The following is a 12,148-nucleotide window of genomic DNA, read 5'->3' on the forward strand; positions in this document are numbered from 1 at the left end:
TGAATCAACACAACATTAGTCTAATTGGAAGATTAGATTTTGTTAATTCAATGACATTATTAATGAAACCAAGATCTTGATTATTAAAACAAGAGCACGATATACTGTTTCATTAGTAATGTCATTGAATTAACAAAATTATTTTCAATTAGGCTATGCTGTTGACTCAACAGCATTTTTTTCTCAGTGCACAAGTGTACAAGAGATCTGCGAAGCAAGAAATATATTTCTTCAATCTTCTATAATTCTAACTCTTAATTCTAATTCACTAACCTACGTGAAAGCCGATGAGGTGTCTGAGTTCTGGATCAACTCCCAGACGAGCGCGTCGGGACGTATCTTGGTAGCCAAGCCTTTGAAGAAATTGATCCTGAATTTCCAGCGGCTTCTCCTGGGATGCCAACCTCCTGCCTGGCTCACCACCATACTAGAATATAAATTCATGAAATGTTTATTATAACAATGAATAAAAGTAGCACAACGAACATCGTGTTCAAGTGAAATTTGTGCTAAGAAAATATTAAAAACATAAAAATATGTACGTGTTTCAAGCAGAATTTGTAACTTTCATGAAAAAAGATTAAGCTAAGTTAAATATTTCACAACATGATTATAATGACTGATAAAAACGTTTAATTAAAGTAAAGATCTAATGAGGATATCTGATGTTAATGCTAATTTATTGCAAGTAATATGTTTCACTGCTTTCACAGTGAAACTAAATTTTACAATTTATCGATATTTTATAAATGTTTCGATAAGCTTTTAAGAAGTAAATTATTCCTTCAGAGAATTATTCATTGTTTCTTTTGAGGATTAGAAAAATATTTTTACGCAATCTCTTTAACTCTTGTTATTTTCTTTCTGTTGAGTTAACTCTTTTATATTTTTGACATTATTGTTTCTAATGACATTATTCTTCAAATAAAATATTATTGTATTGTATCTTTAAAAGTCATAGCAGAATTTTAATCGTAAAATTAATTGCCAAGATATTAAACAATAAGAATCGAAGAGCGTTAAAGTGGATCCGATTTGCAAGGTAGATTGGCCGAGTCTAAGAAAGCAGATAATAGAAGCGTATTCTGTTACGTACGTAATTAATTCGCAGTGAATCTTCATTAATTACGGATCCAATTATCAGATAATTTATTACTACTAATTAAAGGATTATAAGTAAAGTAGAAAATATAGAAAGTTAAGATTTTAGTTTTAATTTAGACATATTAGATATTCTAGATAAGAGTTTACGTATTTAATCTTTCAATAATGTAAGCTATATACATAGTTAGAATAATTTAAATTTAATTAATTTGTAAATGTAAATACTTTTAAGTTAAATTGATTTTAAAACAATTACTCATTACAAACTTTAAATCTAATTTTTAATTATATAAACCATCAATTTCTTTTTAATTGCAAGTTAAGCACATATTGAAATAAAAATGTGAAAAAAGCTTAAAATTTTTTTCTATAAAAACTGGATTTTAATTTTTTGAAATATAAAATAATATTATATTATTGCATAATTTTTTCTCTACAGATATTTACAAGTAATTATAAATATAGTGTATTGCTATAATACATAAAACTGCATAAATCATCAGACCTATTAAAATTTTACAAAAACTGGTAATAAAATATGTGAACTAACATTTCGGAAATTAAAATCATTGTTGTCATAAGTTCTATTTATACAAATTTTTGCATCATTGAATATTTGTCAGAGATATTTGGACATGTTTTCGGAGTATGGTTTATTTTTATAAAAATATGACTATCTTGGATTTCTCGCGGATTTTCGACGAAAATAATTCTCGTCTGTTGGTTTCCACAGGTTTATAGGTCACATGTGAAGAACTTTAACTTCTTAACGACTGCAGACTACAGACGAAATATGTTCTTCGAAGTTAAAAATTTCTAGTGCATGTACGAAGTTTAAAATTACATGATAAAGTATATATAGACATTATATTGCAAACTTTGATTTTTTTATGCTTATAAGAGAGGGAGAAGAATTTTCTTCTTATAAAAAAAGAAGTATTATATATTACTATGAATTATATATATAATATATATTTAAGAGATTAATTTTAATCCCAATATAATCCTAATATGAATATCCTAAGATTTATATCAACTTTTATTAATAAATTATAACTTATTAATTTATATTATAATATATATTAATATATAATATATATTAAAAACTTGTTAGAAAACGCAATAAATTGCATTTTCTTACATGAATAAGTGCAGAATATGTAAGCTAAAATATATCGCGCAATAATCTCACATAATAATCAAATATATATACAATTATATATTAATATTGAAAATTTATTTTCATTATAAATTGATAAATTTTGAAACTTTCAAAGTTTGGGTATCAAGCTTTCGTAAACACATTTCTATTTCGATCGCGCTTATTTGCACCATTTTGAATTTGTTATTTGTTTCATCGATGCCGTAAAATAAACTCATGCGGAAAGTCTCCAATCTATTTTGAACCTTGATACGTTTTAAGAATTTTCAGCAGTTTCCAAGTTTCAGATCGGCTATCAAGAACGACGGATTCTCCCTGGGAAAATCATCTGCCGGATCGTCGAGCGAGGCTTTCAACATCACGTCAATCGCGAACTTTCTCGGAAAAAGTCATACTTTGGTCAAACACCCCTTTTAGGTAGCAATCGGCTGAACTTTGGCAACTACGATTTTCGCACAGAAGTTGCCGCTTCGCTAAATCGTATTGCGTCACGACTTATTCACTACAAATTTTGTCCCTCGTTCGATAATACTTTAATTATCGCACTGTAGAATATGATATCAAAAATTATGTGTTTGTAATAGAATCACATTTCCTAGCAGTTTGCATGAGTTTTCACGTATTTATTACGCGTATTTATCACACGTAATTCGAGTTTTAAAATTAACGCAAATATATATCTGCATCCCTGCAAATGGAAAATAATAGAGATTTACGATTGAAATCCGAGTTATAAGACAAATAACGCAGTTCGTTTTTGATTTATTTAGTATATGAGAGTTTGCTCACATGGGATCTGCTTAATTAAACATGGATTGTATTACATTTGTTTTTCTCATTAGAACAGATTTCTGTAATTCTCGTTTCCTAATTAATTAAAATAAATTTAATAAATTGTATTATATTATGTGCTATTACCGTTATATTATGTTGATTTTGTTTATCTTGCATCTTGATAATTTTTATAAAAAATATTTGAAGAGTACATTCAGGACAAGTTTTAAGAAGTTTTAAGTGCCGTTAGAAAGAAAGTTAATTTTCATGACTTCTAATATCCTTTTAATATGACTTTAATATTTGATACCCAATTTGTAATTACTTTTCTTCTACGAGAAACGTTAATCTTATGAAACGTTACCTTACAAGATCTTACAATCTTCTATTGAATTGATAATTATTATCTATAATACAATGTCGTATCAGCTTTATCCAATGTGATCTATTTGCATGAACTCGATTTGCATGATTTTGCCGGAATACTCGAGAAATCGCATTTGTAATAAAACGGAGACTGCCATTCAAAATGCATTAAAGCCATCTATCCGAATGCGCCGTGCAGTCTTTCGATAATTCCGTAATCTGGGAAACGGTTTTAATTTCGTGAGATAAAATGGCGCATAGCACTTCGCGAGCAAGGGGAGACATTAGTCGTGACATATGCGCCATAAAAAATTGTAATTCCGGAAAGTGGCCTGTAAATAATAACCCGGTTAGCCACAGGGGTAAAGAGATTAATCATGCTGCGCAATAAATAGCAAGCGAATGCGACCGCATGTATATATCATCGCTGGCGCGTCCGATTTTCTAATTTTTGGCCTGGGTAATTTCAAATAATCTCTGCAATTTTGATACATTTTTTTTTTTTTTTAGAAAATGCATCAAAATTACAGAGAAAATTTATAATCATATTATTTCGTAAATTATTTTAAATGCTGCTTCGCGATAACGTTGCCATGAATTTAAATACTTCTTTTTTTGATATGCTATATCTTTATATTCATGAAATTAATATAACGGCAGCAATACAATGTAGCATGAAAATAACAGCAATACGTAGTTATATTATAGTATTGATATAATATATATACGTGACTCGATGTTACATTGATCTTTACAGATCAATGTAATAACCGGCAATTGGTTTTTATTTCGCGGCCGTTATTAAATTGGTGCAAAAGATTTGTCATATTTGTAAAATAAAATTGAAAACAAAGTTTTAGCAGAACCGAAGCAAAATTGGCGCTACGAGCTTCAGAGAGAACTGTTTCGAACTCCCTTTCAAAGAACTATATATTTTCTAGCTTTATTCAATACAAAATTTAATGGAGAAACGACAGACTTTGAACTATCTAATCTAATATAAAATTGAAAAGTAGTAGTAGATAAAGATATTGTATCAAAATATTGCTTTTTAATCTTTAATAATGATTTCATGCGCAATATAAATATAATGCAAATATCGCAAACGTCGACTACGTACCTATTTAACTATAGTTATACGTCGAAATTTGATATCCAATTTTTATATAATTAAGAATTTTTGAGTACAGTGATTTTATAAAAGTGAAGATATAAAGATAGATATTATATATATATATATATAAAATATATTTATATATATATAAAAATTGCCATCAAAATTATTTCACCTAATCCCTGGAATAAAAATTATTTACGCGTCCATGATTGAATTTACGACACATTTTCAAACGTTTTCATTGCGTATGTGCATGTTTCTAATCAAACGCTTGAATGTGAGTGCAAATTGATTTTCACGTTAAGTCACGCAGATATTTTTTTCCGACTGCTCTTTTGTAATTGACATAGAATCACGCTTGGAGACACCCGAAACGAAAACTGTTTGAAAGCAAAGGGAATCATTTGGGAATGTTCATCCCGTAGACGGCAAGAAGAGATGAAACGACGTCGTCTCCTCGCTCGGCATGAAAGGGAGGCTCTTCATTAATGAAGAGAGCGTAATTAAAGACTCGAACACTTTTGGGGTAATCATATTTCTGCGTGGAGCAACTCACTCAACCGATCCGGATGATCCATGAATTTTCGACTTTCTCGCCGCGTTCGCGGATTTAGAAATTAATTGCTGCCACTGAGTCAGCGGCAGTCTAATCTTGGTTGAAGTCTGGATCTTGAACTAAGGACACCAAGCAACGAGCTCTTCACTCCCTTTGAGTCTCAGACTTATCTATCTCGTCTCGCATCACGTTGCTTTCGCAATGTTTTAAAATATTGACAATAAATTGTGCAAAATATTTATATAGTGCTTAAAATCAATATTTATCTCAGATGACAATTTAAAAACAACGCGATTACATTAATATAAAGTATATTAAAATAAATAGAGAGAGAAATTTTTCAAATGTATATTTAACGTGTAAATAAACGTATTAAAATATTGTCGATATTTTGTCAAAATTTATTGAACAGTAAATTTTAGAAGTAAATGTTTCTATTAATATATTACAACATTGTTATATGCCGCTTAATTATTTTCTACTAAATTTAGTTAAGTTTAATTATGTTTAGTTGCTAAGTTTTTAATCATAATATAATCTCATAATGCATCTCTAAGAGTAGCTAAAGAGAAAGAAGCGAAGGAAAAGGGAATTTTTAAGAATATTCTCAACTAGATTATATTGTTACGGCAAAGTGTATTAGTGTAGTAATAACGAGAAAAAGAACGAGATTGAATCGGGAGTGATTCTGTGATTAAAGTTAAAACTTCCAAGAAAAGTATAATGATTCGACATGAAAGTAATTGCTTCTTTCTCTCGCCGACGAGTTAATAAAGTAAGTTGAGGTGAATGAAAATGAATCAATTGCCGAATGAGTTTTCAATTTCTAATAGTCATCATGTTATATCCTAATCACGCTAATGATTTTTTATCAAAATTATTTAAAGTTTAATATTTTTATGTTCCTTACTCTGATCACGTCTCTGATATATTCTCCGTTTAATTATATTGACAAAGGATTGCCACAGTGTCAAATTACGAAGTATCCCTATGGGGCTTCTTCGAAATTGTGTTTGATTAATCTAGTATAAAGTTTCGTGTAGATCATTATTATTATGCAATTATGTCTTAAATAATGCTGTTTCAATCACAGATAAATTTCAGTCATAATTATAATTATCAACATTTCATTTTGATTTATAATTATTTTAATTTTATATATATTTACACACACACACACACACACACACACACACACACACACACACACACAATATATTGATTCCAACATTTCTTATTATGAAATATGTGTTTGTTCCTAAGTTTATTTCTTTCATTATTTTTTCTTATTTTCTAACTGAACGTATCTTTTTTCAAGAAAAAAATAATGCACTCTATGACAAAATGTATGCGAGTACAGGGTGCATATTTCACGTGACGTTATTATAAACGTACCGTTTACGCGAAGTGCCTATGAAAAATTCCATCAATCCGTCTAACGGCGGGAGCTGCGAGTCCGACGCTTCCTCACGTCGTAAAATCCTCATTTGTTACGATTTAGAGGCTTGTAAGTAACATCCCGAATGAGGGTCGGGGAGGACAAGGGAGACGGCCACCCCTCGCGACCAGTCGGGTATGAATTTTCGCGTGAACTTGCAGCTAGCAGCACTCGCGTAAATTAAAGTTAAATTGGAATCGGCCAGCTCAGCCCCGAAATTCATTTTGATTCCCTGCTGGCTACCCTCGACCAGGCTTTCATTTCTCTCAGCACCGACGGCCATTTTGCACGGGCTTGGTTACTCAGAGTTTCAGATGTAGCAAAATGCGATATTTGTTTAAATCTCAGAATTTTGATAATAAACCGTTTCCAGAATTTTTTTTCATACGGATATCAATTTGTTGAAATTTTTATCTTACTTTTATTTTCGAGTACTAGTTTTTAGAACAATTGTATCATTTTTTGCATTTGCAATACAATTTATTAAGAACAATTAAAAAATAAGTATAAATTAATTGTTTAATTACAAATATTTATATTATATAATAAACAAGTTTTTTTTTTAAATTATTTAATCTCGTTAGTCAGGATTAATAAAATTGATTTTTAGTTTGTAAAAAAATTTCAGGTAATAAGTTGCGATTAAAAAGTTGAAATCTCATCGTTGACGCGCGTATTTTTTATTTGAAATCCCCGTTAGTGTCGGCAAGTCGTTATTCTGGTTTGATAAAACCGATATTATCGATCCATTGGTTCGTCCGAAGGGAAACTGGGCTACCTCTATTCCTCTGGAGACCCACACGTAATTAACAAACTCATTATAAGCGCTCCCTATATGCAGCAATGTCGGTTCGCCGCGGCGTTGATTTTGTTAATTTCAAAACGTGAAAATTAGTTCGCATCGTACACATTTTAAGTTTCTTTCGGATATAAATATATGAAATGTACAAACTTTATATACATATAAAATTATATACATATAAAATTTCATGCAATATGTTTTATAAACTTTTACTTTTACTTTACATAAAACTGCAATCGTAATTTTTAGTTGCAAATTAAATAATTATATCTTATATGTATCTTTCTTTTTATGTAATTGATAATTTGTATTCATATTTATAAATTACTTTCTTTAGAACAATATACAAAACAATTTTTTTAGTTATAGCGGACTTCTTAACTATAATTAAGACATTAAATGGAAAATTTAATATTTCAAATAATTTTGCTTAATTACTTTTTAAAAAGCTTTCATTTTGTATTTGCAGATATTCAGGAAATTAATTTATTAGCTTTAATTAGAGTGAAACTACGGTATTTCTCGCCAAAAAGTACATTTGCCATCGGATCATATATTTGGTATGGAATAATTTTGCGTTTGACTAGTACAGCGAAAAGCTAAATAATCCTCAGCTGCTCTTGTAATTATCGAATAGTATAAATGTCATATCGAGTTACGAAGTGTCGTTATAACGCTCATATTAAGGATGGGACTTTTTTAAAATTGCTACGTTAAACGTTTTACATATTTGGATATCAGTTAAATTAACAATGTTTTTTTTCGTATTTTCTACTTTTTTTATCGAATTTATTATAAATTAGAAAATGAATTTTAATTTGGTTACATAAATTATATTATATTATTTTGAAATATCACGTTTTTGTCTCTTTTATTTTATATCGATTTATCGTCCACAAAACATTTAATTTTTTCCATCTTCATTTCCTTTCTATATTTGATAATAATTAAAAATCACAATGAAAATAAAAATGTTTTTCTCTTTGAGGGATTATTTCACCACGTGAAATCTCTGCTCTGTTATAAAGGTAATTATCCGTGGAGAAATGTTCCAGATTTTTGTTCTGGAGTTTCGCGTTTTGTTATATTTGTATAAACGGTCAAGCTTGCAACCTCGTTTACCAACGTAAACAAACATTTTTTTTTTATATACATTTTTTTTTAAATGCAGTATTCAACGATACGTCAAAGCCAAGGGACGAGTTCAAGTCCGTCCATTTTCTTCGCTGGCATCATTAGACACCTGTTCGTTGTACGGTCGAACGCGTTCTCCTGAGTTCTCTCCGTGTGCGGATAAACGCAAACCGGTAAACACCTGCCGTCGTGAAACGTGTGGCAGGTGCCCACCGGTAAATTCGTTTACATAATCGGGCGAGTTTAACCAACGCTGAATTAAGCCCAGTAAGCGTACAAAAACGACGGAGAGAGAGAGAGAGAGAGAGAGAGAGAGAGAGAGAGAGAGAGAGAGAGAGAGAGAGAGAGAGAGAGAGACGGTCCTTCTCAAAGCCCGGATAAGTAAATAGAATTAGCTTCTTCTCACCGATTCACGGTGAAAACGTGCACGTTCGAGAGATACGTTCGCTCAATTCTTTCAGCCATTCACGAAATTCCCGAGTCGAAGACTCGGAAGATAAAATGAGCTTTAAAGTTGTCGAAGAATTTCCTGGCGCGAAAACCATTTCGTAACGTTTTTTTTTTCATAATTTGTTTAGTTGACGGATGGCTTCTCTCTTATCCTCGAAGGGATAAACGAGCCGAGTTTGGAAAAAAACGTTATAAGAATTTTAACGTCTTTCTTACGTGCGTTTGTTGCTTCAGGTGGGGTGTGCGTCTTTTACCGTTTGCGATCTATTCCGTTGTTACTTTATTGTATGTGTACCCGGGCGAGCGCCTTTAATTAAATTAGGCAACGGCGCGTGAAAATTTGTTCGCTTAACGAAAGAAAATTCCTAGCGTCGTTATGATTGACAATTTTATTCCCGTCGCGCGCTCCGTCGGATTTACGCGGCTGCCGGACTGATTTTAATTAAAAATACAAATTGCTCGCCGGCCTATCTCGTTCGTTCTCATCACGATTTCGCTTCAAGTAACGTAACCGTAATACAGATTCTTTATCCTTCCGCAGCGTAAGAGGATTAGAAGTAGGATCACATTTCTCGTGTGACTCCGTTTCCCTTTGGACGTAAAAATAATCGCTTCCTTACTTTACGAGTACGAATTGAAATGTAGATCATAAAGTACCAATTATACAATTTAAACGCAGGTTTTAAGAGATTTATATTATTTATACAAATACTCTTTGATAATTATATTAAAGAGAAATATAATTTAAAATAATAATAAAATAATTTAAATAAAAATCGTAATTGTTTCATTAATTAGTTTAAATAATTAACGTTTTCTAGCTTTATAAAATATAAACTATTATCTACAAATATGTAAATGCATAAATCTCTAAGATTCAGAAATTAAATTCCATCAGATATTCAATAATTAAAATTGCAAAGCAATTTAAAATAATTGTAATAAAGAATTAAAAATTAAATATTTGAAAATAATATATTTAGAGTCACAAATTCAAAAATTCGCGAGAAGATAAATAACGTCAGCACTGCTATAAATGCGAGGTAAAAGACATAAAAAAAATAGTATATTCAAAAAAGCACCAAAGAGTGGTTCATAAATTTTTATATTATTAACTATTAACTATTGTATAACTATTATTTGTATAACTATTATAAATGTTGATCTTAATAAAATACTATCATATAAAATCTTGCTGTTTACCGGCATCAGAAAACCATAAAGAAAGTATCTCCCACAACCAGGGATACAAAGTGCTTTTTGACGAAGCAATCGAAATTTTATCGTCGCCATTTTATCCAACATTCCTCTCACTTCTCACTTCCCCGTTCTTTCTTCCTTTTTTTCTTTCGTCTTTCGTTTTTCGTCTTTCCTCATTTTCTTTTTTTCTGTACTTTTTGTTTTTCCGCTGATACATGAAAAAAAGCACAGTGAATCGTTAAGCAATGGCGGATACAGTAAAGCAACAATCGTTAAACAATGTCGCTCGTAAAGCGATGCTCGTTAACGAATGCGCCAACTCGTAAACGGAGCGTTCGCAAAATGGAAACAACAAATCGCAATTTTAGTTAGCCGTAAAAGATTCGTTGTCTATATTAGGAACTGAGATTAAAGGGGACTTTGTCTGGTGCATTTTCGGGCAATCTTGATTCCAACCGACAACGATGATCATTAGAGTAACTTAGTTAATACTATCAGATTATATCAAGTATCATTGGACGCATTTATTTTATTAAACATGCCGTTTTGGTGCAGAAAATATCTATTCTGGAACTCTTTGTCCCAATTTGTTCTTCAATAATTAAATAAGTATTCTCGTATAATTCATGCAACAATCTTCGAGATTGTTGCATGAATTATACGAGAATACTTATATAATTTAATAGTATATTTAAAAATAATTCGTAATTCGATAAATTAGTTAAAAATATTTTTCGTAATTATATTAGCTTATTATAAGAAGAATTTCAAGATAGACTTTTTGTTCAATTACAAAATTTAATGTTCTATAAGATCAGATTTCCTTTATACATATTTTTAATTTTTAAACTAAACTAATAATTATTTTTTGTTAATAATAATTTTTATAATTAGTCTTAATATAATTCAATTATAATTTAATTATATTAGCTTCAATTTAAAATTCTCTCAGTTTAAAATTTAAATAGAAAATTCTGACAAGGAAAATCTTGTTTATTTAATTATTGCAGAAATACTTAATTTTAACTATTAAATCTTAAATGTCAAATTATTTTATCAATATTAATTAAATATTTTAATTAAAAATTTTACTATACAGAAATTCTAAATTAACAAATAGATCATCTGAATAGAGTAAATCTAATAATTTTTAAACTTTGCATAATTTAATTAATGACATTAATTAAGAATTCTACTTAAATTAAATTTTAATTTCTACTTAAAATATTTCTACTTCGCGGGAATACTTGTTCAGTCGGGATGTAGGAATGCGTTTTGTATATGAAGAAATTCACGATGGCCGTCAATCTTTCGCGTTTCAAGGGAAGGAACTGTCTCGCGATCAAACCAAGATGCAACTTCAACGGTCTTCGCATAAGTCTTCCCAGCTGTATGCATTGTTCGTGCGAGTTGACAGATGAGCCTGACGTGTCAAGCCTGTCGAGAGCTCGAAACACTGTCATTGTACAAAACGAGCTTTTCCGCATCTAGTTCGCTCTAATTCGGTGTGCCAGACTCCATAATTCCGATGTGGAATAATCTGTGTTCCGCGAGTATTTAGAAACGGTATAGTAACGTGTGACAAGTTTGCGCGATTACCTCGCGAGATCTAGTTTGCGGAAACGTAATAAATACCGACCTGCTTAGCCATCGTACGTTATACTAAACGTGGCTTCCTAAGAGGCGCAAGACATCCCAAAATGCGCAGTCCTTTCAAACGACTAGCAATTCCTTTTATTTACAGTATTTTGTCCCATACAAGTTAATTTTTTTTTTCTTGTAAAAATATACATCGAATACGATGTATTCTCTATCAGTAAATTATTATAATAGAGCACGTAGATAAAAATAACGATATTGATCACATTGGTGATCGTAAATCCTAAAATACGCAGACCTTTCAAAGTTTCTAACAATTCCTTTTATTTATAGTATTTTGTCCCGAGTTAATTGTTTTTTTTTTTTTTTTTTCATAAAAATATATATATCGTATTAATTATTACAATGGAGCACGTAAATAAAAATAACGCCTTAGCCACATCGGT

The 12,148-nt window shown here is 30.4% G+C and overlaps 1 protein-coding gene across 2 annotated transcripts in view; it reads right to left on the bottom strand.

Moving 5' to 3' along the window:
- The window catches only part of Phlpp (PH domain leucine-rich repeat protein phosphatase), a 73,516-nt gene that overhangs the window by 47,394 nt on the left and 13,974 nt on the right, over window positions 1-12,148 (bottom strand). For both annotated transcript variants that reach the window (XM_089083800.1, XM_089083801.1), the window contains one exon: window positions 274-427. In XM_089083800.1, the coding sequence (XP_088939926.1) occupies window positions 274-427 (154 nt within the window). The remainder of the gene's footprint in view (window positions 1-273; window positions 428-12,148) is intronic.

This window comes from Pogonomyrmex barbatus, unplaced genomic scaffold, assembly GCF_055798465.1.
Source record: "Pogonomyrmex barbatus isolate J1 unplaced genomic scaffold, ASM5579846v1 scaffold8, whole genome shotgun sequence".
NCBI classification, from domain to species: domain Eukaryota; kingdom Metazoa; phylum Arthropoda; class Insecta; order Hymenoptera; family Formicidae; genus Pogonomyrmex; species Pogonomyrmex barbatus.